The sequence below is a fragment of the Dendrobates tinctorius genome, unplaced genomic scaffold, assembly GCF_039654945.1.
Source record: "Dendrobates tinctorius isolate UK_male_01 unplaced genomic scaffold, ASM3965494v1 ptg000043l, whole genome shotgun sequence".
Taxonomy (NCBI): Eukaryota; Metazoa; Chordata; class Amphibia; order Anura; family Dendrobatidae; genus Dendrobates; species Dendrobates tinctorius.
This window is the reverse complement of record NW_027361711.1, coordinates 16163394-16191256: the sequence shown is the minus strand read 5'-3', so window position 1 is coordinate 16191256 and position 27863 is coordinate 16163394. Positions and strand designations below refer to the sequence as shown.

The window sequence follows — 27863 nt, the reverse complement described above, 5'->3', positions numbered from 1 at the left end:
TCTCCATAGTATATATTTTGACTGTGCTACTGAAATTAACAAATTTCCAACTTTGTTAATTTCTTTCCTTGTAAATGGCCAAAATACAAAAAAAAATTGATTGAGCAGCAATATCCAATCTATATAACTACAAAGTACAAGCTACATATGAACTTGCACTGAGATTTGAACTACTCTGTTTAGTATACTTCTATTTAACATTGAATACAATAGATAACTTAGTCGTGAACTAGGAATCAGCAGCCATTTTTAAAGTATATTGTATGTTGTCACAAAGTTAAACTAAATAATCAATAAGTAAAACCACATGTACAGGGTGGGCCATTTATATGGATAGACCTAAATAAAATGGGATTGGTTGGCGATATCAGCTTCCCGTTTGTGGCACATTAGTATATGGGGGAAACTTTTCAATATGGGTGGTGATCATGGCGGCCATTTTGAAGTCAGCCATTTTGGATCCAACTTTATAAATGGCCCACCCAAGTGAATCCATATAAATGGCCCACGCTGTAGTTATGATGGTTTGTGTGCTTGGCTTATCTGTGTGAAACTAAATAGATGCAAAAATGACAACTGGTTACACGGAAATGATTGCCCCATTAGGGAATTTTGAGTTTATGGAGTGGGAGCTCATCTTCTATGGACCAGAGATGAGTAACCAGAGACCAAAGTTTCTCTTGCTCCGGAGGACCTGTACCGTCCAATAGGCAAATCATTGTCTGGACTGAGTACTGCGTAATGCCTAATGTCACCTGTGGTGGAACTGTAGAGAAACTGAATATTTTGCCAGATATTCCCAGAATATAGTGAAATGCTAGAGATTCAAGCACGGGGGGACACTGTGTAATCAGCATATTGTGAAGGAACTCTTCTAATAAGGATTGACTAAAGCAAAGTGTTTAGAACATTGGCAAGAATACAAAGAGATCAGCAAATATATTCATACTACTATGGTTTGGCATCCACATTGGTACTCCATGGGAGACAGACCAGGGCAGTGTGAAATTTCCTAAGCCGGCACTCAAGGGGTCTAGTATTCGCAAGGGTCACCCAGGATATCGGCATTCCAGTGCTGGCTAAGAAAGTTCACACAGCCCTTGTACCAATGTGGACACCGGACCAGAAGACTGCAAATCTTTATGCTTCGCTCTGGTATTTTAGACTGGGAATTTCCTTAGGACAGCCCACTAAGGGAATAATGTTAACCCTGAGAAGAGACTAGGAGCTGCTGGGATGTAGAATTATGTCAGATACACAAGTGTTCTCCACCTAGAACATGCACACATTCCGGGATTCTTCTTGCCAAAGTCATCTGTTAATGATCAGACAGTGTTTGTCAGGTAAAGGAGAGGTCATGTGGTGAGAACATTTCAGGAATGGGGCAGGTTGGTGGACAGGTTCCAGGACGTGGAATACACACATGCCAGCAGCCTGGATGAATCATTTACAATTTTACAATTGCTTAAATATCTCAGTCCATCCAACAACGGAGGTCCAGTACAGCGATGGCCATTCTCTTACTGCAAGTTTCAAGCTACAAAACACGTTTTCCCATGAATTTTTATTACTAATGGAAAAATCATATAGTATTCTGTATGAATATATACTGGTATTTAATGTATTTATCACTGACAATGATATTAAAAAAAATAGCAAGTTAAGAGTGGCGATACTCCAAATGAGGTCTTTACTCCACATAAAGGGAATCTGCCAGCAAGATTTTGACATGTAAGCATGATGTAGGAACAGAGACCCCGATTCCAGCGATGCTTCAATTAATAGGCTGTGTGCAGTTTCAATAAAATCAGTGTTTTGGCAGCACAAGATTATCACTACAGGACTAGGTGTCATGTGCCTCCTAGTCAACTATTCCGGGTAAACTCACTCCCATAACCGATTAGCAGCTTTCTGTTAAACAGTGTACACAAAAAGCTGCCCATCAGTGGTGTGGGCAAAGTTATACAGGGCTCAGTATTCAAAGAAATGCTATATATGGCGCATAGAAAACTGTTTTATCACAACTGCTGCACCCATTGCTGGAATCAGAATCTCTGACCCTACATCATGCTGCTCTCAGATGAGGATGAATAAAACCTGGTGACAGATTCCATTTAGTGGGTAGCTTCATTGTGTCATGATCCCAGTGCAGGTTTTTGAGCTGCATGTCAGGGGTTAATGTCTGGAGCTCAGTGCAGGTTTTGAACTGCACACCTCGGGTTAATGATTGTGGCCTCTCTTTGGTTCTGGGAGAGCTTCTTAAACCCCTGGGAAGTTCCAATCCCTGTCAGTTATACTTTTGCCTTTGGCCGAGTGTGGTGACCTCTGTGTGCCTGTTTGTTGTTATAGCTTGTTTATATGATTCTGACCCGGTTCTGTTCCCCGTTGTGAGTTTGCCTGTTGATTCTGTACTGCGCTACCCTCTATGTGTATGACTCATTGCCTGTGACCTGACTACTCTCTGCTCGCCCCTCTGGTACCTTACAGCTCTCTCTGTGTGTGACTCATTGGCTACGTCCTGACTATTCTCACTGTCTATGCCCCTTGGTAACTTTGCCTCACGGTTACTCTGCTAGGAATTGTCTTGCAGCTCCTAACTCTGTGGAGTTTAGGCCACGCCTCTAGCAGTCACGTGCTTCAGGTCCTGCTACTCTGAAGTACGCATCTACTCGGCTGCTGCCCGCTCCACAGGTATCTTTGAGCACAGTTCGCTTTACTCAGGACACGCGCACTGGCTCAGTGAGCAAGTTCAGTGCGGTGTTCCTGACACATTGTTCACAGTGTACAACACTCTTTCACCATGAATTGGAGTTTTAGCTGATGAAGCCCAAAATCAAGAGTCATCAAGTCAGAAGTTGGCATATCCCTCTTAGCTGCATCCTTACAGAGCCCACTGGTGACTCTCCATGATGGTGTCCAATCTAAGCAATCTGTCTGGTCAACCGTCCGGAAGACATTCTAGAGAGCTTCTTCTATCGACACCTGGTTATTCATGGGTACTCTTAGGTACTCACTGGGTGTGGAAAGTTGACACTGGCTAACTTCCCTTATGATCCTTCTTTCAGATGGCAGTTTTCTGGTTTAAGTCATTTGTTTGTTTTTTTAAATTTTTAGTGGGGAAAGCGTGTTTTTTGTTATATTTTTCTTTTTAGTCTCTTTTGAGAACTTGAACCTTTCAATCGCTTATAGTATGTACTGCAATACATTAGCATTGCAGTATCTAACTTAATCCACAGACTGGGTTTCATAGGAGGGACAAGATGGCACTGACAGGGGCTTTCAGTGGGCCCCTGAAGGCCACTATAACCTGTCGGTTCCCCGCGTTTGTGGGAAGCCGGTGACTGCGCACACCGTTTGCTCTATTTAAATGCTGCCGTTATACATAAATGATTAAGCTACAACGATCGAAGAGCACTTCAGCCCTTGTTGTTACAAGGCAGATGCCACCCATGCGTTACAGACGGCATCTGCCTGTTGTGGTGTGGCGGCTGAGCCCTTTCCATACATGGGGTGCTTACACAAGACGTACCATCATGTGAGGAAGGGGTTAAAAAGTTATCCCAAAACTTCACCAGTTATTACCTTACCAAAAGATAGGTGACGAGGTGTGGGTTAGTGCGAGTACGACCACTGAAACCCTCAACAATCCCAAGAACGGGGTTCTGAAAAGCCCCATCAGAAGTAAGGAGCACATGCTCACCCCAGCTCCATTCATTCTCTATGGGCCCAGGACACGCGTTAGGGGACACACTTTAATAAAAGAGAGAGAGACAGAGAGAGACAATGAAAGTCAATGGGGAAAAAAACGGATCCGCGAAAAAAAATTGCGGATCTGTTTTTTTCAAAACCTGGCGGAATTTGACTGATCGTAAAAAACGGAAGTGTGAAAGAGGCCTTAGATACAAACAACTTACGATGAAAAAAAAAAAAAAACTCTACAGGAAGAAATATCTGTGGATGAAAGACCTTTCCCCTAAAAAACTCTACAGAGATCCATAAAAAGGCTCTGTCAAATTGGATGTGGACTAAATGAAGTGCAATATTAATACCTGATCATTTTAAAAGGTTATTTGACAGGGCTGAGGCTATTCTAAAAGCATAGGGTGTGCAATATGAGATATATCACACACATACACACTCATGATGTTGGAGCGAAACATACCACAAGCACCTATGGCTACAATATTTAGGCACCCAATATTCTATAAATGTCTCATGGAGTAGAATTCCAGACTGATCACTTGGCTGACAACAGAAATATAGGTATGCATTACCTTCATTCCACAAAATAAACAATATAAAACTCAATATATATTTTATGGCAAGACCCACCCAATATTAACTGTCATATAATATTAACGCCTGCGTTCCCATAGACTAATGTGTTATTTTAGCGCATTCCGTGCGCATGTGTTTTGACACAGATTGGACGGACCAAAAATGCAACAGGTTGCGTCCGACACGCCTAGGCGCACACTACAAAAAAAACGCATGCGCGCGAAAACGCATACAAACGTGTGCAAACGCTAGACCATGTGCCCCCATGTTAAACATAGGGGCGCATGGCGCATAGACGCACACGATGCCCTGCGCTAAAAAACGCTAATGTGAAACCGAATGACAGAAGCAAACTTACCCTAATTGACAGAGAACCAGTCTCCTTATTAATAGACAGATCGGCAGACAAGTTGATGCTAAGGTCCATGCTGTCAGAGGCAGAGTTGCTGCCCGAATCGGAATCCCTTTTGGATCGATTGCCGAAGAAACGAGAAGGAGAGTCAAAGCTTCCATTGGGAATTATCTCTGCAGACAGACGATCATACTGGCTGCTCTTTGGTCTGTGGCCATTGGAAACAGATGACCCGAGATCTTTTTCCCTGTCCAGGTTGTGACTCTCAGGTGTTGAATTATTTCTGATTTCAGGAGGCAGCAACGGGTTAATGATGATGATGTCAGGTTTCAATTGCTCTGCGTCACTGAGGCTCTGTGCCATGTTCTCGGAAGACGTTACACTATCAGGTTTGCTGCTTATTGTGCTGTCTGGGCTTTGGCCATCTAACTGGTCGTTATGAGGTTTTAGACCATTGCTTGTGGGCTTGCCCCTTTCCACATCAAACGAGTACTGGCTGCCATTCTTTGCAGGTGGCTAATGTGAAGAAAATAGAACACGTAACATTAGAGCCGTGGGATATTTACCAGATATTAGATGAGAAAAACCGCATTAAGTCAAAATATTTTAGAAGTGCAGAAGAGACCTACAGAAGAGCTACTTACAGACAGTGGGTCTGGTGACTCCTCTTCCTCCAGTTCTCCATTCTCTTCTATTTCATCTAGTACTTCAGCTTTCGCCTCTGCCACAAGATCCCTCAAAATTCTATTGTTAAGCCCCTTGGTCACAAAAGGATGCTGGGCACCACAAAACAAAGAAGATTAAGCATTAAAATATTTAAATTACTGTACAAGTAGTCTTGACATTAATATACAACGGATAATAGGACATTTCCTAAACTACATGAGCTCCATTTTTTTAATGACAAAAGTCCAAGATTAAAAAAAACAAAAAAAAAACCAAACAAAAAACAAGCAAAAGCAAAACAGGTTTCAGTTAAGTCTAAAAAATCTCAAATTTTTTATTTCATAATCCGTCTTAATTATCCATGTAATGTAGTGCAGCGTTATTACAATTCTTACAGACGGCGGTCTTTATTATTATACATTTTTATAGCGCCATTTATTCCATGGCGCTTTACTTGTGAAGAGGGGCAAATATAGACAAGTACAATAAACATGAGCAGTACAAGATACACATAAAAGTACAGGAGAGAGAACCCTGCCGGCAAGGGGTCACAGTCTACAGGGGATGGGTGAGGATACACTAGGAGAGGGTAGAGCTGGTCGTGTGGTGGTTCAGTAGACAGTGTAACTGCAGGTTATAGGCTTGTCGGAAGAGGTGGGTCTTCAGGTTCTTTTTGAAGGTTTCTTTGGTAGGCTAGTGTCTGAGGTGTTGGGGTAGAGAGTTCCAGAGTATGGGGGAAGCACGGGAGAAGTCTTGTATGCTGTTGTGGGAAGAAGAGATAAGAGGAGAGTAGAGAAGGAGATCTTGAGAGGATCGAAGGTTGCGTGTGGGTAAGTACCGGGACACCATGTCACAGATGTATGGAGGAGACAGGTTGCGGATTGCTTTGTACAGTTAGGTCCATATATATTTGGACAGAGACAACATTTTTCTAATTTTGGTTCTAGACATTACCACAATGAATTTTAAACAAAACAATTCAGATGCAGTTGAAGTTCAGACTTTCAGCTTTCATTTGAGGGTATCCACATTAAAATTGGATGAAGGGTTTAGGAGTTTCAGCTCCTTAACATATGCCACCCTGTTTTTAAAAGGGACCAAAAGTAATTGGATAATTGACTCCAAGGCTATTTAATGGACAGGTGTGGGCAATCCCTTCGTTATTTCATTCTCAATTAAGCAGATAAAAGGCCTGGAGTTGATTTGAGGTGTGGTGCTTGCATTTGGAAGGTTTTGCTGTGAAGGAAACATGCGGTCAAAGGAGCTCTCCATGCAGGTGAAACAAGCCATCCTTAAGCTGCAAAAACAGAAAAAAGACCATCCGAGAAATTGCTACAACATTAGGAGTGGCAACATCTACAGTTTGGTACATCCTGAGAAAGAAAGCACTGGTGAACTCATCAATGCAAAAAGACTTGGGCGCCCACAGAAGACAACAGTGGTGGATGATCGCAGAATAATCTCCATGGTGAAGTCCTTCACAACAGCCAACCAAGTGAACAACACTCTCCAGGAGGTAGGCGTATCAATATCCAAATCTACCATAAAGAGAAGACTGCATGAAAGTAAATACAGTGGGTTCACTGCACGGTGCAAGCCACTCATAAGCATCAAAAGGCTAGACTGGACTTTGCTAAAAAAAACATCTAAAAAAGCCAGCACAGTTCTGGAAGAACATTCTTTGACAGATGAAACCAAGATCAACCTCTACCAGAATGATGGAAAGAGAAAAGTATGGAGAAGGCGTGGTACTGCTCTTGATCCAAAGCATACCACATCATCTGTAAAACACGGCGGAAGCAGTGTGATGGCTTGGGCATTCATGGCTGCCAGTGGCACTGGGTCACTAGTGTTTCTTGATGATGTGACACAGGACAGAAGCAGCCGAATGAATTCTGAGGTATTCAGAGCCATACTGTGTGCTGAGATCCAGGTAAATGCAGCCAAACTGATTGGTCGTCGTTTCATACTACAGATGGACAATGACCCAAAACAAAGCCAAAGCAACCCAGGAGTTTATTAAAGCAAAGAAGTGGAATATTCTTGAATGGCCAAGTCAGTCACCTGATCAACCCAACTGAGCATGCATTTCACTTGTTAAAGACTAGACTTCAGACAGAAAGGCCCACAAACAAACAGCAACTGAAAACCACCACAGTGAAGGCCTGGCAGAGCATCAAAAAGGAGGAAACACAGCGTCTGGTGAATTCCATGAGTTCAAGACTTCAGGCAGTCATTGCCAACAAAGGGTTTTCAACCAAGTACTAGAAATGAACATTTACAATTATTTAATCTGTCCAATTACTTTTGGTCCCTTTAAAAACAGGGTGGCACATGTTAAGGAGCTGAAACTCCTAAACCCTTCATCCAATTTTAATGTGGATACCCTCAAATGAAAGCTGAAAGTCTGAACTTCAACTGCATCTGAATTGTTTTGTTTAAAATTCATTGTGGTAATGTCTAGAACCAAAATTACAAAAATGTTGTCTGTCCAAATATATATGGACCTAACTGTATGTCATAGGGTTTTGAACTGGAGCCTCTGGACGATAGGAAGCCAGTGAAGGGCTTGGCATAGGGGAGAGGCTGGGGAATAACGAGGAGACAGGTGGATTAGTCGGGCAGCAGAATGTAGGATGGATTGGAGTGGTGCCAGAGTGCTGGAGGGGAGGCCAGAGAGTAGGAGGTTGCAGTAGTCGAGGCGGGAGATAAGGGCATGCACTAGTGTTTTTGTGGTCAAGGAATGCACGGATCAGGGAAATATTTTTGAGTTTCCAGCGCCGCCTCGGTCGTCTTCTGGCTCATGAGACCTGAAGACAGACTAACAGGCTCACAGAGGGGTTTGTGTATGGATCAGAAATCGGTATCTGCTTTGGAGTATCACAGACTGTCACTAAGAAAACAGCATCGGCACACAAAGCAAATGCATGATTTGTTAACATTGCAAAGTGGTCACATGGGTCAGGAATGGCACTGGAAAACCAGAGAAGACAGCAATCTGTAAATATTTTATTACACTTGCACTACATTACAAAGATAATCATGATGGATGATTGAATAAAAAATTTTGACAAAACTTCTTTAAAGGGTAACCTTACTTTCGAGAAACTTTTCAGAATAAGTTGTCCTGTGAGTGTACATCAGAAATGACGCTAAATCTGGCCACTATAAGACTTGAATATTGCATTTTCAACAGTTTTCCCCTCTGCATAATCTCTCAAAGCACCATTCCAGTGGTGCAATAAAACAAAACAAAACAAACAAACAAAAAAAACACTGGAGTAATTCCCTTGCCCCACTCTCATAATGAAAGCAGCGACAGGTGAGTGTTTTTCCAGAGTCACTCTTATCGGTCTCAGGCGAAAAGTGAACATTGGCAGTGCCAGTGTTTCATGGAGCGGTGCAGAGGTCACTTTTTAATACAAATGTATGACAGCCTCGTTCTGGCTCTCAGACTTGCATTGACAGCTGGTGACATAGCTTTTGACTTCCGGTCAGTCAGAAGCTGCGCTCACAAGATAGTGAAAACTCTGGAGGGTAAGTACATGACCTGGGACAGAGGACTTACATTCAAAGCGCCACTCCAGCATTGAAAAAAAAAAAAAAAAAAATGCTTGAGTGGTGCTTTATTTTGCAATCCACTGTGTGCTGGAGGGAGTAGTCTAGCTGTATACACAGTGCAGCACACAACAGCAACATGGAGGGTATAATGCAACAGTGCTGAGCTATGGAGATGTGAACCAGCCCTGGAATGCGATAAGACTGGTTAGAAAGCTCCCCACAATCTTTCTATATTTCCCTCTGCCTGTTTCCTCTCCGTCTCCTCACTTCTCCTCCCTCTTCCATAGAGTATAATGTTCTGTGTCACAAAGTGGAGTTTAACAATCTTTTCCAGTGTTCATCACACATTCAGGTGGCAGAAAAAGTGTGATAGTTGGGGAAGGAAGCTAATTTTAGGGACCTGACTTAAAAGGAATCTGTCACCAGCTTTTTGCTATGCCGCCTGAGTAAAATAGCATGATGTAGGAGCACAGACACCCGATTGCAACAATGTATCACTTACTGAATTTTCTCTGCTGTAGATCTAGCAGTTCACTGAATGTTGAGCTCTGTATACCCCCCCGCCCCCACTATACCACTGATTGTCAGCTTTTGTATACATAAGCAAAAAGCGGTGAATCAGTGGTGGGTGTGTTGAGGATCACATGACAGCAGGTTTACTAGTCCTCTAGTGATAATCTCCTGCTGATAAAACAGTGATTTTAGCAAAAAAAGTATACTAGTGAGATCGCTGGAATCATTGGCTCTGTCTCTACATTATGCTGCCCTCAAATTAAGTGGCATAAACTTGAGGATCCTGGTATTGTATACAAAGTTTCTTGAAAATACAGTTTTATTCTAAGCATCTCCATGTCTTTAAATATTATGGTCAATCTAAACAGTACATCAATCAGTATTGGCATGACGACATTTAGATGTACATCATCGATAATTCTATATTTAATACAGGTAAGCGACTTCTAAACCACTAATGTGCAAACCCATGGGGCAAAAGCCAATTTTCTTGATAAGGGAAAAATTCCACCATCAGCTCCCTGCTGCACCACTCTGCGTCACAGTGACTCAGCACAGTAGGCGCCATGATTTCCTTCTGTGACCGAGTATGTGGGCTGTAGGGCTATCAACCTGTAGTGGAACATATTGTGTGTGGGGCTGTGGTTGGCAATGTTTTTAAGGGCCCTCACATTGCCTTTGGGATCTGCAGGAGGTATAATTTCTGGAGACCCACAAACTGCAAATTGGGGTTATAGGGAATATATTTGTGTGTCTGTAGGGGCCTTCATTTTGTGGGGGGCTGTGAGTGACATTTTGTTTTTGGAGGGGCATCACACTGCCTGTGAGATTCATGCAAGACATCATACTGTTTGTACATGCTCTCATTATGTATAGGGTTATGGGGGCTCACATACAGCATGCTGGTGCTGTAGGGGACATCATATTGTGTGTGAGGGCCCTCATACTTTGTGGGGACCTCTGGGTGGCATTATACTGTTTGTGGGGGGCCACCTATTGATTGCAGGATCTGCTGGGGACATCAAATTGTGTCTAGGGACTGTGAAGAATATGGGTGATATAATTCCATGCAAATAGACTATTGTATCCGGTCCAGAATTCTAGATCTCCTTCAAAATGTGAAGCAGAGACAGGACACCTTGCTCAGTATGTTGTCCAGCTTCAAAAGCTCCAAGTGGAAAAACTCACACCCCTTAAAGCAGGGGGAATCTTTTTTCTGCCAAGGGCCATTTGGATAGTTATACCATCCTTCGGGGGCCGTACAAACTCCGCCCACAAAGTACATACTGACTCAGGCACTGGTGTCAGGATGTAATCTTTCACTGTATGATCTTCAGTGTTCAATAGTGAACACTGTGTTTGCTAACAGAGCAAGAAGAAATTAATGAGCTGGTTGCAATCAAAATACAACTTCCTGCCCAAGAACGCAGTCCCTGAGAATCTGCTCGGGGGCCTGATAAAAGGTCTTCGAGGGCCGTAAAAGGCCCTGAGGTTCCCCACTCCTGCCTTAAAGCCTAGCTGGGACCAAGGAGTTTCAGGTAAGAGGAACCCCTGCTGGGAGCCCAAGCTGCTTAACTGCTTCGAAGAAACCACCTCAGACTTACGGGAGCTCCAATTTCATAAGGAATCATCATAAGTCCTAGCTGTATACCGGTTACAGAGACAGTAGGAATGGGATGAGCACCCGCCTAGGTCTTGACCAGTCCTAGATACCGAAGCTGGTTTCTCTGGTCTGATATTAAGGGACTGGGTTTAAATCTAACAAGGTACTGGTGGAAGTCCTACCTGGCTGGCAAGGCTCTGTTTCGCTGGTGCTAGTTTAAGAGGTCTCACGTGCTGTCAAAGTTGTGAGCGAGTGTTGAGCCACGTCGGTGGTTGCTTGGGCCACCCTCTCACTCCCCGTACCTCCCTATGCCCGTGTGGATAAGGAGTGTGTGTAAAACCGTGCCAAACTGACATTACCATTACATATCCCCAGATGGTGTGGAATGTCACATTGGTGAAACTGGAGATATTGCACCGCGTGACCCCAGACATATTAGTGATGTCAGGCAGGGCTGCGAGGTGCGGTTCTTCACAGGGACCATCATGCTTTATGGGGGGGGGGGGGGGGGACGGGACGGACACTTTTGTTGTGGGAGGAACTATACTGTGTTGGCATTAATGTGGCGGCATACTTTGCTGGTGGCGCTGTGGTATCATCAAGTGCGTGAGGGAGGACAGTGGTGGGAACTCAGAGTTAGCATGCAGCATAGGGGCATTTTTTAGGGCACTATACTGCAAGTGACATGAAAGGGGTATAGTAGTGGGTGAGAACACAAAGAGGCTTCAGTAATTATTTCTAAAGCAATATTGATTACATGGTGCTGTACATTAAAGGGGGTTACGTATTCAATATTGATATAGCTTACAGTAAACAAACTATCAATGATAGACTGGTACAGAGGGAAAAGGACCCTGCCCTTGCAGGTTTACATTCTATAGGATGATGGGGAAGGAGACAGAAGGGTGGGTAGTAGCAGTATCTCCGGTGGTGTTGCAGCATGGTCATTGCAGTCTGTAAGCTTTCTAGAAGAGATGGGTTTTCAGGTTCCATCTGAACGGTCCCAATGTGGTGGTTAATCGAACGTGTTAGGGCACAGAATTACAGAGATTGGGGGACGTTCAGGAGAAGTCTTGGAGGCGACTGGGTGAGGAAAGAATAAGAGTGGAGAAGAGAAGGAGGTCTTGGGAGGACCGGAGATTACGTGAGGGAAGATATCGGGAGATTAGTTCGGAGATGTACGGAGTAGACAGTTTATGGATAGCTTTGTAGGTCAGTGTTCATAGTTTGAACTAGATAACCTGAGGAATTGCGAGCCAATGAAGGGATTTTCAAAGGGGAGAAGCAGCGAAGAGAGAGATGGTTTAGTTGGGCAGCAGTGTGAATGTTGCAGTAGTCAAGGCTGGAGATTATGAAGGCATGCAAGAGCATTTTAGTAAATTGAGCGCTGAGCAAAGGACAGATTCTGGAAATATTTTTGAGTTGGAGGCAACAGGAGGTGGTGAGAACTTGGATGTGCGATTTGAAGGAGAGGGCAGAGTAAAGGGTTACTCCCGAGGCAGCGGATTTCCGTTACAGGGGAAAGTGTGATGTAATTTATTGTGAAAGAGAGATCAGGTAGGTATGATACGCAAGATGGAGAAAAGATAAGGAGTTTAGGTTTGTCTACATTTTGCTTGAGGAAGCGAGAGGAGGAGGAGGATATGGCTGATACACACTCCATCATTCTGGACAGCAGAGAGGTGATGTCTGGGCCAGAGATGTAGATCTGATTGTCATCAGCAAATAGGTGGTACTGGAATTCATGGGACTTTGAGTTGTCCGAGACGAAAGGCATAGATGCAGAAGAGTAGGGGTCCTAGGATAGAGCCTTGAGGGACACCAACAGAGAGAGGGAGGGATGAGGAGGTAGTGTGGGAGTGAGAAATTCTAAATATGTAGATGGAATGGTATGAGGAGATCCAGGATAGGGCAAGCTCCTTGACACCAAAGGAAGAGAGGATCTGTAGTAGGAGGCCATGGTCAACTGTGTCAAAGGCAGAGGAAAAGGTCTAGAAGGAGGAATAGAAAATGGTCTGTTAGCTTTGGCAGTAAGTAGTTAGTAATTTTGGTCAGGGCAGTTTCAGTGGTATGGTGGGGGCGGAAGACAGATTGTAGATTGTCGAAGAGCAAGTTATATAAAGGGCATGTCACACTAATAGATATCACTAGCAATATCGCTATAACTAGTGACGTTATAGCGATATTGCTAGCGATATCTCTGTGTCTGATACTTACCTACGACCGGCTCCCCCGCTGGTTATTGCTGATCGCGCAAGAACGTTCAGGACTGTTTCTCGTCGGTCACTTCCTGCGGCACTTCCTGCTGTGAGGACGAGTGACGCGTGGAGCCGGGCGGGAGGACGCAGGATCGCCTGGTGTGACAGCTAAGTAGCGATCCCCGTCCCCAGCGATGTCGCTAGTGAGATCTGCCTATGTGGCAGCTCACTAGCGACCACTTAGCGATGTACCAGCGATCCTGACTGCGTCATATCGCTGGTCGGGATCGCTGGTACATCGCTAAGTGTGACAATACCTTAAGAGGTGGGAGGAAAGTTCAGCATGAATACACTGCTCGAGGAGTTTGTAAGCGAATGGGAGCAGCAATATGCGGCGACAACTGGACATAGCGGTCGGGTCGAAGGATGGCTTTTTGAGGATAGGCATGATTATGGCATTTTTGAAAGCAAAAGGGAAGGTACCGGAAGTTAGTGATAGGTTGAAGAGTTGGGTTAGGGATGGGATAAGTGTGGTGGTGAGGTTGGCAAGAAGGTGTGATGAGATGGGATTAAGTTCACAAGTGGTGAGGTGTGATTTGGAGAGGAGATGAGGGAGCTCTCCTTCATTGATGTTGGAAAGGAAGGTTATGGGGGAAGGGTACTGGACAGGCATTCAAAGGGGTTGTCCTGCCTTGTTTGATTGATCTTTTCAAGTGTGTGGCAAAAGCCTCAGGAGATATGAAAGAAATCGTAGGGGGCAGTGGATGGCGGAGGAGAATGTTAAATGTGTTGAATAACGGTTTGGGGTTATAGGATAAGGAAGACACTAGGTTTGTAAAGTGGGCCTGTTTAGCAGAGGTGAGGGCGGATTTGAATGCATGTGTTACTTGTTTTAATGGGTTTTAATGCAGTGAAGTAGTTTTACAAATGTGTTTTCTTCCAACTCCGCTCTGCAACACTGGACACTTGCCGAAGCTTTTCAGTGAGGTTATTGTGCAAGAGAGGTCTATTGATTTGTCGCAAACCGACATGCATGAGAGAGTGTCAGAGACAACAGTGGTGCAAGAGTGGCACGGTCTGTGCAGTCAAGTGAAGATGTGGATGCCTGTGGTAGAATAGAGTCAGAATGTGCGCAAGTGTTTAGATGTGCTAGTTGGTATAATTACTTTGTACCTGGCGTAATCCGTGTAATTCTCCCGCCTGCTTTTTTTTTTTTTATTGGGGGGGGGGGGGGGGGGAGGTTTCGCTATGGGGGCTTTATGATTTTTTTATGTACGCTACATTTCTCTGGCAGAGAATTCCATAGTCTTGCTGCTCTTACAGTGAAGACTCTGCTTTTGCAAAAGCCTTCTTCCGCTCTCATGTTCACAAAAACAATGGATGGCGCGGTGGGGCACATGCGTGGGCACTGCTTTGTTGCAACAAGACATTTTACAGCTTTGTTTCTGGGATAAGCGAGGTCCCTCATGGCCATGGATAACTTTTAATGTGAGGAATGAGCTATTGAAGTTTGCCCATGCTGTTTGTAATATCATTTGCCTGACAGCCATGATGCAGCAGCAACTTTATCGATACATCGCACAGACCGACTAGAGAATGCTACAGTACAAGACTGTTATAGTCACATATGAAGAAAAGATCCTTGCTATGGCAAGTAATTTAAGAGTTATGAAAATATTCATTGTAAAACACCTTCGACAATCAAGGTAAATGCAAAACAGAGTAATCTTCTTGATAATGCTCATTGTTAGCAGGAGCTTGGCTCACCTCCAGGAGCTGCACGGAGCTTGGCCTGGTCTCTGGATTCTTATCGAGAGCCTTTTTCAGGAAGTCCCGGAACTCCCGAGACCTTTCAACAACACAACAGCTGATGTCATTACAGATAGATATGACAGGGACACATAGGCAAAATAACATGAAGGATTTATATTTTTCAATTACTCATTTCCCTAGCAGATTTGGCAGCCGCTCTGAACAGCACTGTTGAGATCAGGGTCTTGAAAGAGCGGACAAGCGTCCAAATACCAATTGTCTAAATTTATAAACGGAAGCATCTAATATATTTTTCGGAAAGGCCTGTGCAGCTCTATGGAGACACATGGTTAAAAATCGTGTAGAACCTTGTTTTTAAGTACTGGAGTACTATTTCTATGTAGACCATATGCTACAATGCCCTGCTGTTTGTCTGACCAGCAACAATCACTAATATGAAGCAGATTTCTTAAGAATCAACAACAAAAAAAAAACAAACTGCCTGGAATGTCTTTAATATATCAAGCATGCTAAGTTGGAAATAACTTTGGTATGGTCAAAGACTGAAGTCAGAAATCTTACCACTTTGACTGAGAACACAGTGTGGGTGGGTCGGATTTGGCAATTTTCAAAAGCACCCGCATAGGGTTAAGTTCGTGATGCGGTGGCTCAATCTGAGCCATTTCAATGAGCGTTATTCCTAAAGACCAAATGTCCGCTTTGTAGTCGTATGGAGCATCTTTCATCGTCTCACACATCACCACTTCGGGGGCCATCCTGGGAACCGAAAAGAGAGGAAATGTTTAGAAAGAACAAGACTATTCACACCGCTTGTTTTAGGCCATCTCAACTGAAGAGGCAGCGAAGAGGGGAAATGCTGTGAAAATGTGAAATATGTTGATGAAAAACATTCCTCTTACATCTGGATATCAACATGCTTTAATACACTGTGCGACATTCAACATTCCGGTCTTAAAGCTGAAGTAACATTTGCCTCTCTTCGTTCTGCATTTCTTCATGAATTGGACTGATTATTGCTAAATCACTTGTATTCACTTTAATGGGTTTGAGCTTACTACCAGTCACAATCCACAGACAGGAGCAATGTTAACTCTGGGGGAAAAAAATGAAGACACCTTTCTTTACTCTTTAACAACCTCAGAGTGGAACAAGCATAGCACTGTCCACGGATTTTAAGAAAAGCATCCAATGAAATAGTCATTTCTAGGTGCACTTTAAATAAGGCTCCACATTCTAAGCATACCTTTACCCTTATACCAAGATAGTTCTCCGCTTACATCAGCGCTACATAAGGAAAACATTTAGCAGCACTATAAGCATACCCTTGTCGAGGCCACAAAAGTGCCAATATATACCGAACCATCATCCTCTTGTTAATAGGACTTATTGAAGATATAGCCACACATTGTTTCAATTTCATTCATATCCATAGTGGTTTTTAACTGTTCACTTTCAAATCAAAGAAAAAGGTTATTAGATTTCTTTAGAGCCTATAAGAATTTGCCATGTTTGACATTATTTCAAAAGGACCCACAACAACGAAAAAAAAATCCCATAACACATACATCCTTCAGTCTCATTTTTGATTATGACATACCAGGCCTCTATTGTTCCATTACCGTGCACATAATGATATAGGATATGTGACATCTTACCAGTAAGGGGTGCCAATGAAGGAGTCTCTTCTCTGCAAGGTTTTGGAATTTTTTGCCGAGACACCAAAATCCGCTGAAAGGAGCAAAAAAAAAAAACAAAAAAAAAAAAACACATTAAAATTTGAGGCTGGTGAATAGAAATGGTCCATCATAAAGGGTTTGTCTTATAAAGATAATATCTGTTTGATTAAATCATATGTACAAAAGAAGAGGGTCCTCATCTGGTGACCATCAACTGGACAATGACAGCTGATCTGTATAAGCAGATCCTGACCTGGTGAACTTAAGATGATATTCTGCCTAATTTGTTTTGTATAGGCTACTGAAAAGGAAATGCCATGCCCGACTATAGTGCCCCCTAGTGACACTGGCTGTTTTCAGGGGGTGCTAATCATCAGGGGTCACATTCCGAGGTGAGGCATAGACATACCAAGGCACTAGTGGACTATGGGCTTACTAAACAGGAGTGCAAATTGGTGGCAAATTACAGTAGTCACAGAAAATCTTAATTACCGTATGTCATTTTTAGACTCCATTCATACTAGCATCAAGGGCCATGACAGCCATGCAGGATACTTTTTTCAAATAGATACTGAGAAAACTTGTTTAATGGAATCTGGAAGGATTATGTTCGAGGTCAGTATTTTAATTTTTTTTTTTTTTAATGACGCTGAAAACTAAGCCACTTTTGCTGTCAAATGTACAGGAAACCGCAGCAGACCCAGCCTACAAAATGGGGAACTATGGATTATGCTAGCATAGAGAACAAAAACAAAACACACTTATATCTAAATGAAAAGCAAGACCGGATTTGCTCCATTTCTTCTTGCTAAAAGTTTAAAACCATGGCATAAAAATAACTAAATGGTACTCATACAATATTTTTTTTTATAAAATATTTCCTATTAATTGCAGATATTAGTTTTGCACATTTACCATGATCTATGGCAACTCTTTACTAAAAGACATTTCGATTTTAGAAGACATCATTCTGTAGCTGCAGAAGCAACGTTACAGCCGACAGAGTAATACCACTGCATGGTTAACTCAGAAGTTTATAACCACAAAAGCCTTATGATTGTTGAAATGCACAACAGTTGAGCTTCCGCGAGCCCCCATCGGCTGACTCGACAGTTTACAGTTCCTTTCAGCAGAAGTGAGCTGCCAGATCACTGCATGTTCCCATATAGAAATAACAGAACTGTGGCGCAAACCACACTGGGTAACCGCAACTGCCAAGATGGTGTCTGGTGGAGATAGGACATGCCACACTCAATATAGGATTAAATAAGCAGGTGCAGGATATCTCCATGCCTCAATCTATCCAGCAATAATTGTCCAGAATATTAGTAGCCAAGAATATAACATTACACTCCATTGGAACAGTAACAGTGAAAAAGTTTAAGTCTGATCTAGGACTTCTACAAGTGGCCCTTTTTGCACAAATTTACAGTTTTCACGGCTTTTCGACAGTTCCCCAGATGCCATTTCATTAAAAGGGAATTATAATTAAAAGGGTTTGAATACCCTAAAAAAAAAAAAAAAAAAAAAAAAAAAAATCATACTTACCTTCTTGGACTAGCCCCTTTGAGAACTTTGACCCTGGCAATCTTGTGACACTTAACGGAACCTTAGCGGTGAAGCCCATCAGTAGCCAATAAGGAGTGAAGCCTTCACAGTTCCATCGAAGCGGATGTCCAGTGCTCAGATGACAAAACGTCACAAGATCAGCATGAGCAGAGAAGGTCCAGGAGGCAAGTATCCTTCCTTTTTACATTTTATCCAGCAGATTGGGGACATTTATGAGGGGGTAGATGGGAGTGGACAACCACTTTAGCCAAGTGTGTAAAGTACTGTTCCCCCCACACATTTGGTATATACAGCTCTGGCAAAAATTAAGAGACCACTGAACAGTTTTATAAGTAGAATTCCAACCAGAGGACGCCTCATAATGTGCTTCTGATTAGGTGATCACCTGAACCAAATCTTATTTAACGAAGGAAAGTAAAAAAAAAACCCACTGTGGTGTTCACAATCCTCTTGCAATAGGAGAAGCTGGATGGCAAAACAAGTGCTAGTAATATCCCAAAAGTAATAGGAATGAAAAAATAACTTAACCATGCCAAAGGAGTTGAAAAGAAAAAAAGTCTTGATTGAGGAAAAGAAGGGCTCAATTCTGGCTTTACTAGCAGAGGGATACATTAGGATACATAGCGGAAGATGAGACACCAGACCAATGCAGACGAGCTGAAGGCTGCTATCAAAGCAACCTGGGCTTCCATAACACCTCAGCAGTGCCACAGGCTGATCACCTCCATGCCACACCGCATTGATGCAGCAATTGATGCAAAAGGAGCGCCAATCAAGTATTGAGTGCATTTACTGAATATACATTTCAGTAGGCCAACATTTCAGATTTTAAAATAATTTTTTCCAAGCTGGTGTTATAAAGTATTCTCATTTACTGAGATAATTACTTTTGGGTTATCATTGGCTGTAAGCCATAATCATCAACATTAACAGAAATAAACACAGGAAATAGATCACTCTGATGTAATTACTCTATATAATAAGAGTTTCACTTTTTTAAATTTGTTTATTAAACTCGAAACAAGAAAAGGATGTAATAATAATAATTATTTATATAGCGCCAACATATTGCGCAGCGCTTTACAGTTTAACAGTTTCAGAACACAAGTCATAAGTAACAACATTAACAATACAATAATTAAAGCATGTAGTGTACAGCATACATATTTGCTTGTGGTTATGAACATTATACAGAGCATAAACACTCTTATTAATATACGGGTAATACATGCGTAATCCCCCAAGCATATACAAAGAACAGCCTATATATTATAATCATGTACATCAATCATATCTCACAGGCCTCTATCATGTCGCTTAGATAATGCAGATCGATTATAAATTCCTAAACTAAACTACAACTACGTCAACTATTTACCAATTCGCAGCCTACTGTCCTTCACCATAGTGTCTCACATGCAATGTCTCCATTCTACAATGTAAGATGAGAAGAATTCCATTTCCCCCAGATCTTTTCAAATTTACCCGGGCATCCCCTGTTCTGATATAATGTGCACTCGTATGGAACAAATCGTATTTACTAGGTCAATCCAGGTTCTGAGAGAGGGACATGAATTGCCCATCCACCGTAGTGCCAATACTTTCCGTGCCATAAACAGCGTTTCACGTAGAAATATCCCAACATGGTGACCCTAAATCTCCTCCTCCCATACCCCAAACAAGCAGACCAATGGTTCAAGAAGGACAGGAGCTTGCACCAGTGATGACAAGAATAGCGTCACCTCTTTCCAGTACTGTAGGATAGTGGGACATTGCCATATCATGTGGATAAAGTCCACATCTGGTGCATGACAACGCAAGCATTCTGATGATTGGAATCGACCCATCTTAAAAAGTCGTATCAGAGTCAAATATGATTGGTTTATTATATACAGCTGTATCATTCTATTATTACTAGATGGTGATACTCCGATCGGAGACTCCAGGATCTCTTCCCACTCCTCTCCCTGCGTATTAGGGATGAGTCTTTCCCACTTCCCTTTAACTGAGCTTATGGCAGCCTCTGCTCCCACCGACAGCATGTACGTATATAAAGAGGAGATAAGGCCCTGGGGAGCCTGTGAATTAAGTATTCCTATCAATGGTAGGGATGAAATGGCACAGCCCACACCTACACACCTTATGTGCGACTGAAGAGCAGATCTTAGTTGTAAATAGCGGAAAAATTGAGATCTCGGGACATGATGTTTAGCCTGTATCTGCTCGAAAGACATTAAAGTCCCATGATCGCACAGGTCTCCTATCAGGGAGACATTATGCTGAATCCAAATATCAGTGGACGGGTGATTTAGTAATATCAAAAAATAGGCGTTTTTCCATAAGGGCATTTCAGCTATGGTATCCTTAAATCCAATCACTTTTTTAATTTGCCTCCATACTAATCGTGCCAGACTGAGCAGGGGCAGTAAACGAGGAACACTAGGCTTCTCTAACTCCAGGAAACCCAGTGGGCAATTAGTTCTTGCAGCGTGAAGCAAGTGACTTTCAGAATTAGGGAGATCTTTACCCGGCATCCATTCACTGAGAGCTTTAGCCTGTCCAGCCAAATAATATAGAAAGAAATCTGGTAGCGCCGCCCCACCTCCCTTTTTAGGCCTCTGTAGAGTGGACAATTTAAGTTTGGGTCTGGTTTCCCCCATATAAAAGATGTGACGTGGGAATTAAGATTCACAAAAAAGGACCTAGGTACCATTACAGCACTGTGCTGAAGGGAATAGGTAAGTTTGGGAAGTAATATCATTTTAATCAGGTTGATGCGTCCGGCCACAGACAGCGGTAATTTGCTCCAAGTTGAAAATTTAACTCTAACCAGTTCCAGCAATGGGTAGATATTAAGTTGTAAGTCGAGCGTGCCGTTATGGGATATATGAACACCTAAGTATTTAAAACTAGATACAATAGACAGCGAGGAAAGAGCCTCAAGTTGGGGCATCGGGGCAGCAGGGCAGACTTTTCCCAATTTATATATAAGCCCGAATCTTTACTGAATCTATCTATCTATCTATCTATCTATCGTAGCAATCACTTGAGGCAAAGTTTCCTCCACCTCATCCATAAATATCACCATATCATCTGCGTATAAAACCTATGGTATCTACCTGACCCGCTATATCTATACCCCTAATGCCAGGGGAAGACCTTATATGTATTGCCAATGCCTCAATCGCAAGGGCGAAGAGGGCTGGGAAAAGGGGGCACCCCTGATGGGTCCCCCTGTGTAATGAAAAGGACTCCGATATGGAATTGTTCACAATAATACGGGATTTAGGTTTCATATATAGTGTTTTAAACCCATTTTATAAACTTATCACCGAAGCCATATCTCTGTAGGCATGCGGAGAGGAAAGGCCACTCGAGAGTCAAAAGCCTTGGCAGCATCTAACGATGCCAGTGCCCATTTGTTGTCTGGCATTAGAGAACTATATTGAACTATTGACTGGACTCTTCTGATGTTAATTGAAGTGCTCCTACCAGGCATAAAGCCTGTCTGGTCAGGATGTATAGGGTTCAGTAAAATCGAATTTAATCTGATGCCGAAAATTTTAGTAAAGATTTTATAGTCCACATTTACTAACGATATGGGACGATAGGAGCCACATTCCAAAGGGTCCTTCCCCTCCTTCCTAAGCACTATGATATTGGCCTCGTAAAAGGATTCAGGCATAGATTCCCCCTCCCATATTACCCAAAATACCTTTTCGAAAAGTGGCGTTAATATGTCTAGGTACTTCCTATACAATTCAATAGGGAACCCGTCCGGCCCAGGGGCCTTCCCAGAGGCCATGTCTGTTATGGCATTCTCTATCTCCTCCACAGTTAATTCAGCATCCATAAATGCTTGCTGATCAGGATCTAAGGTAGGGAATGTTACATCCGACAAGTAATCCAAACACTCCAGATTATCAGAGCCACTTGTAGATTCATATAATGACTTCTAATAATTACAAAAGCAGCCAAGAATCTCCTCAGTTGAAGACACCAACGAATCATCCGACTTACGGATCTGCAATATTGTATTAGAGGTATTATGTTGGCGCACCAGATAGGCCAAAAGCTTACTTGCTTGGTTTCCCAGTTCAAAATAGGATTGGTGAGCAAAGAATAATTTGCGCTTAGACTTAGTGTCTATATGCTGGGTGTATAATCGCTGGGCCGCCAACCACTCAAATCCTATTGCCACTGGTTTGGTTAGATATATATGAAGCCTCTGAATCCTTCAATCGCCGTTCCACCACTGCATCCTCTCTTGACGTTACCCGCTTAATATAAGAGATTGTGGAGGACAAGCAACCCCTCAGATATGCCTTAAGGGCATCCCAAAATATAATATCCTGAGGTTCCTGGTGAGACAAAATGAAACAATGCAGTTGATCAATTGTTCTATCGGGAGTTACTATCAATTTCAGCCAGAAAGGGTTCAACTTCCAAGCCATCCTGTTATTTAATTGCCCGTACTTGAGTCTGAGGATGACTGGGCTGTGGTCTGAGATCCCTCTACTACCATGCTCCACACTATCCATCCACATCGCCTGACCGCTGGTTCCGAATATGTTGTTATCTATGCGCGATAGGGAGCGCTTAGTGGATGAGTGGCAGGTATACTCTCTCAACTCAGGGTGCCGCACTCTCCACAAATCTAGCCACCCGCTATCCTCCATAAACAACAACATTTGGGTTGTTGTCGGCGAAGGAACCCCCCCAGCTACTCCATCATCCAATCTCAATTTGTCGAGACAATTGTTCATAACCATATTAAAGTCCCCCATACAGATAACATCCGCGTCCGGATAATTTAGGGCGAAACTCACCGCCTTCTGAAGAATGGACAAATTAGCCGGAGGCGGATTATAAACACATAAAATTACATATTTCCTGGCATTTATTGATACATATACGAAAACAAATCGACCCTCAGGATCCCCCTGGGTCACCCTGGCATCCCATCTAACATCTGTGTACCAGCAGTGAAACCCCTCTCGAGTAACTTGTATGGAATGTACGAACAGACCATTGTACCCAAGGCTTCTGCACGCACCGGGCTGTATCCCTGGTCAGATGCGTCTCCACCAAGGCCACAATGTGAGGGCGGTAATGTCTAATCTGCGAGAAAACGTTGATCTTTTTCCGGGGGGGTTTTATACCTCTCACATTCCATGTCAAATATCATTTCAGACCCCATATTTACTCCGCTGGACATGGCCTACATCAATGTCCAAGTAAAATTTAGAGACACCAAACAAACTGAAAGTGCTGCTGGCTGCGAATTATATCTAGAGAACAAATAAAACCACTACAAAAAAAACATCAAAGTGGAAAAGTAAACAGTACGGGAGCAAAGTCCTGCTCTCCCAACGAAAAACACGGGGATACCATCTTTGGGCTCAGTGTCCGGTATTGTTGGTAATCCAGACGCCCGTGGAAAAAGCTCCAATCAGACCATTAATAATAAAGAAAAAAAGAAAAGGATTCTGATTAACAGTAAAAAAAAAAAAAAAAATTAGGATTCCTTCGCAGCAGACCCTTTGTGGGACCGCAACCACTCAGCCGCCTCCGCCGGATCCGTAAAAAATAATGAAGAACCCTCGTGGACCACCCGAAGCCTGGCCGGATAGATCATTAAGTACACAACATTCCTCTCCCGCAGCAGCTTCTTGATTTCCATGAATTGTGCTCGTTGTTTCTGGAGTTCCATGGAAAAATCTGGAAACATTGAGATCGTGGCATTGTTGAACTTGATGGGACTTTTCTGTCGAGCCAGACGTAGGATCACATCTCTGTCCCTGCAGTTGAGGAGACGTGCCAAGAAGGGTCTAGGTGGGGCTCCAGGAGGAAGAGGTCTTGTAGGGACCCTATGAGCCCTTTCCACAGCAAATATTGGGGAGAATTCGTCTCCCAGAGAAGTTTTGAGCCACTCTTCTAGAAACTGTTCCCTTCCGAGCGTTCCGGCAGACCAATAACCCGGATGTTATTCCGACGCATTCTATTCTCCAGGTCGTCTGCTTTTTGCCTCCACGCGTTCACCTAGCCCGCCGCTTTCATAAGCTTGGCTTCCATGGGTGCAATGGTGTCCTCTACCTTGGACACTCTTGTCTCCACCTCCGTAATGCGCCCTCTCATGGCCTGCATATCTTGCCGAAGATGCCCCACCTCTGTATGCACGTCCTCTATTTTCCCCGTCAGTGATGTCCTAGTTAAGGAGATGGCCTGCTTGAGGGTTAATTCCTCCTGCTCCGCTTCACCCTCAGAGAGACGGTTTTTTAAGCAGAGTCTTTGAGGGGTTATTTCTGAGGGACCGGTTAATATCAGAGTGGTCAGGTCTAGCAAATTCTTTCAATTTTTCAGCTGCTCCTGCCCCCTTGGAGCAGTTCATTCTCAATAGCAATATGGCACAACCGGGTAGCAGAAATGGTGTGTCCAGGAGACCCCTAGGTCCAAGTTATGCACAGCAGTGTTATAATATAAGCTTCCCAAGGGCGGCACAAAGCAGAAGGGCCACACAGGAGAATGGAACTCGGCTCTGAGGAGCAACCAAGAGGCCCTATGGCTGGGGAGGGATCCGCAGTGCCCGCAGAGACAGCAACCAGGGACGAGTCTAAAGGACCCTGAAGTAATGGCACCGACTAGCTGGGCGATTTAGCAGAGGGGAGTGCGGGGCCCAATCTTCCAGAGCACTCACCGCTACTCCCCTTCAAATCCACAGGATATGTGCTCACCGTTCTGTCAGCTCTGCGAGGAGGGAGCCAGCGCCGCGTCTCTCACAACCAGAGCGCGCGCTTCTGAAAATGGCCGCCGCCCTGTGCAGGCCCTGCCGGCCGCCCCAGCCCTCACCGCCATCAGTCCCGAGATGCACCACAGGTCAGGGGGTCTGATACCGGCAAGTCTGCCGCGGTACCACGGGTCCGCCAACAGGATCGATTCAGGATGTAAGGAGCTCTCCCTGAACGCGTCCTCTCCCGGCCGCTACATAGCCACACCCACCACCGAATTTCACTTTTTGTATTGAAAAACTGAAATAAATTTAACTTTTTGATGATATTCTAATTTTGTGGGATGCACATGTACCTATGAAGAGAAAAATCAGACAAACTGAAAATTTTGCAGTGGTCTCTTAATTTTTGCCAGAGCTGTATGTTGGCAAACACTGTTGCCTAATAAAATGAATATGACTTGTATCCTGCATTCTTCATTAGTTTTATCCTGTGCAGACACTAAGGCCGATCCAAAAGCGCTGATTACACGCCGATCCAAAGCGCTGATGACACGCGTACTTTTTTTGCATGTGAAAAACACTTGAGGTCTGAATGAGGCCTAAGGCAATGTTCACATAACCACATTTTCTATCCGAGTGCCATAAAAAAAAAAGAAGAAAAAAAAAAAAAAAAAAAAAAAAAAAATTAAAAACACTAGGTCTAATGTTATTCAATAAAACTCTTCATATGACCATTTTTCCCCATAGATCAAATGTACTCATGAAAAAAAGTATGAATAGTGTGTTCCATATTTCAGATGAGAGCATAGCCTATTTTTCCATGGGTGCACAAAAATATTTGTATCCTATATATATATGGATCAACTGTATAGCATCTGATTTTTACACATACATTGCAATTGTTTAACAAAAAAAACTGTATTTGCTCCTGAAAATTGTAATAACTGCTGATGTAGAAAAATAGATGCCATGAAGACTGCATATGAATAACAATACAGATGGAAAATTATCCATTTTTTGGGAGGAAGTTTGAATGATTCTTGTGAACCTAGCCTAATAGTCTGTTCTCTGAGCTGGTGGGAGGAGAATAGCCGCTATGATATCTTCTATATACAGATATGATGGATTACCGCTTTTATTCTGTTTCTACACAGACAGAAGCTGTAGCATGGAAGACCATATACAGAAGCATGGAAGATGATCTACAGTAATACTAAGCTGTGCAGTTCTGAATCCAGTACAGAACTTAAAACCTTTAATAGAAGCTGTAGCGGGACCTGCCTGTGTCAAAGATGTGTTCTCTTACATTTCTATTGTTATTTTATGGCCAGAATAGCAAAGCATGCTGCACAGATGGACCCAGGCAGTGGGATCCACCATAGAACAATTACAATTGATCCATCACTTCTGTGAAGGTTTCCTTACTTTTTTTTCCCCCACCATCATACCCTTTATTTTGTACTTACTAGAAAATGTACTTTCGGGGGACCAAAATCAGAGCCAAACAGTGTCTCATCTTGGCTGGGATGAATGGCATCTTTTGAAAAAACCCTTTGCTGCCCCCACCCCATTGTTTCTTACCCTGTCTCCCAAGAACACATGCATGGACAGAAGGTTCATTTCTGAAGATTTATTGGGATAAGACCATCCTTCACATGGTTTCTCCGGTTAAAAATGTTCTCCAAGAATGTAATAAAATAGTCCCAGTCAGACAAGTGATACCAGTGCAGATAGAGACTTGGGCCCCAGTTTGAAACACTTGACAAAAGTCATTTTATTACTTTATTGGAAAACCCCCTTCAGATTCTCTACCAGTTTCAGGCGTCACACATCTACATTCCTATTGAAAAACTGCGGTTACAGGCAATACAGGTTGGGTTTTAATTGTCCTCTACCAGAAGCCATCATGTCATTTACTGGTATCTCTACACTTTGATATTTGCTTATTTTTGTGCAAGGCTTTGCTTCATATAGTACTTTCCAGTGTTATTATATAAACTTTTTACTAAATCACATTGTTTGACTTTTAGTTCCAGAATGGAGTTATTTCTATAAAATGATTATGTAACTGTCTGAATGACCCCATCTTATTATGACGGTTCCTTTTGGAGTGTCTATCTGCATATTTATTTTAGTCTATTTTCTTTACAATAATAAAATAATGGATTACAGCATATACAGTGGGTACAGAAGGTATTCAGACCCCTTTAAATTTTTCACTATTTCATTGCAGCCATTTGGTAAATTTAAAAAAAAGTTCATTTTTTTCTCTCATTAATGTACACTTTGCACGTCCTTTTTGACTGGAAGCCCCCCCCCCCCCCAGAAATGTAGAAATGTTTGCAAATTTATTAAAAAGAAAAACCGAAATATCACATGGTCATAAGTATTCAGACCTTATGCTCAGTATTGAGTAGAAGCACCCTTTTGAGCCAGTACAGCCATGAGTCTTCTTGGGAATGATGCAACAAGTTTTTCATGCCAGGATTTGGGAATACTCTGCCATTCTTCCTTGCAGATCCTCTCCAGTTCCGTCAGGTTGGATGGTGAACGTCGGTGAACAGCCATTTTCAGGTCTCTCCAGAGATGCTCAATTGGGTTTAGGTCAGGGCTCTGGCTGGGCCAGACAAGAATGACCACAGTTGTTCTGAAGCCACTCCTTTGTTATTTTAGCTGTGTGCTTAAAGGTCACTGTCTTGCAGGGTGAACCTTCGGCCAAGTTTGAGGTCCAGAGCACTCTGGAAGAGGTCTTTATCCAGGATATCTCTGTACTTGGCCGCATTCATGTGTCCTTCAATGGCAACCAGTCTTCCTGTGCCTGCAGCTGAAAAACACCCCCATGGCATGATGCTGCCACCACCATGTTTCACTGTTGAGATTGTACTTGGAAGGTGATGAGCAGTGCCTGGTTTTCACCACACATACTGCTTAGAATTATCAGAGA

General features: G+C 43.0%; 1 protein-coding gene across 1 annotated transcript in view; it reads right to left on the bottom strand.

The window, feature by feature from the left end:
• STK10 (serine/threonine kinase 10) overlaps positions 1-27863 on the bottom strand; it is a 143717-nt gene that overhangs the window by 41406 nt on the left and 74448 nt on the right. The window contains exons 5-9 of the mRNA XM_073575220.1: positions 16600-16672; positions 15506-15700; positions 14939-15020; positions 5275-5406; positions 4637-5146 (exon numbers count right to left, since the gene is read on the bottom strand). Of these exons, the coding sequence (XP_073431321.1) occupies positions 4637-5146; positions 5275-5406; positions 14939-15020; positions 15506-15700; positions 16600-16672 (992 nt within the window). The remainder of the gene's footprint in view (positions 1-4636; positions 5147-5274; positions 5407-14938; positions 15021-15505; positions 15701-16599; positions 16673-27863) is intronic.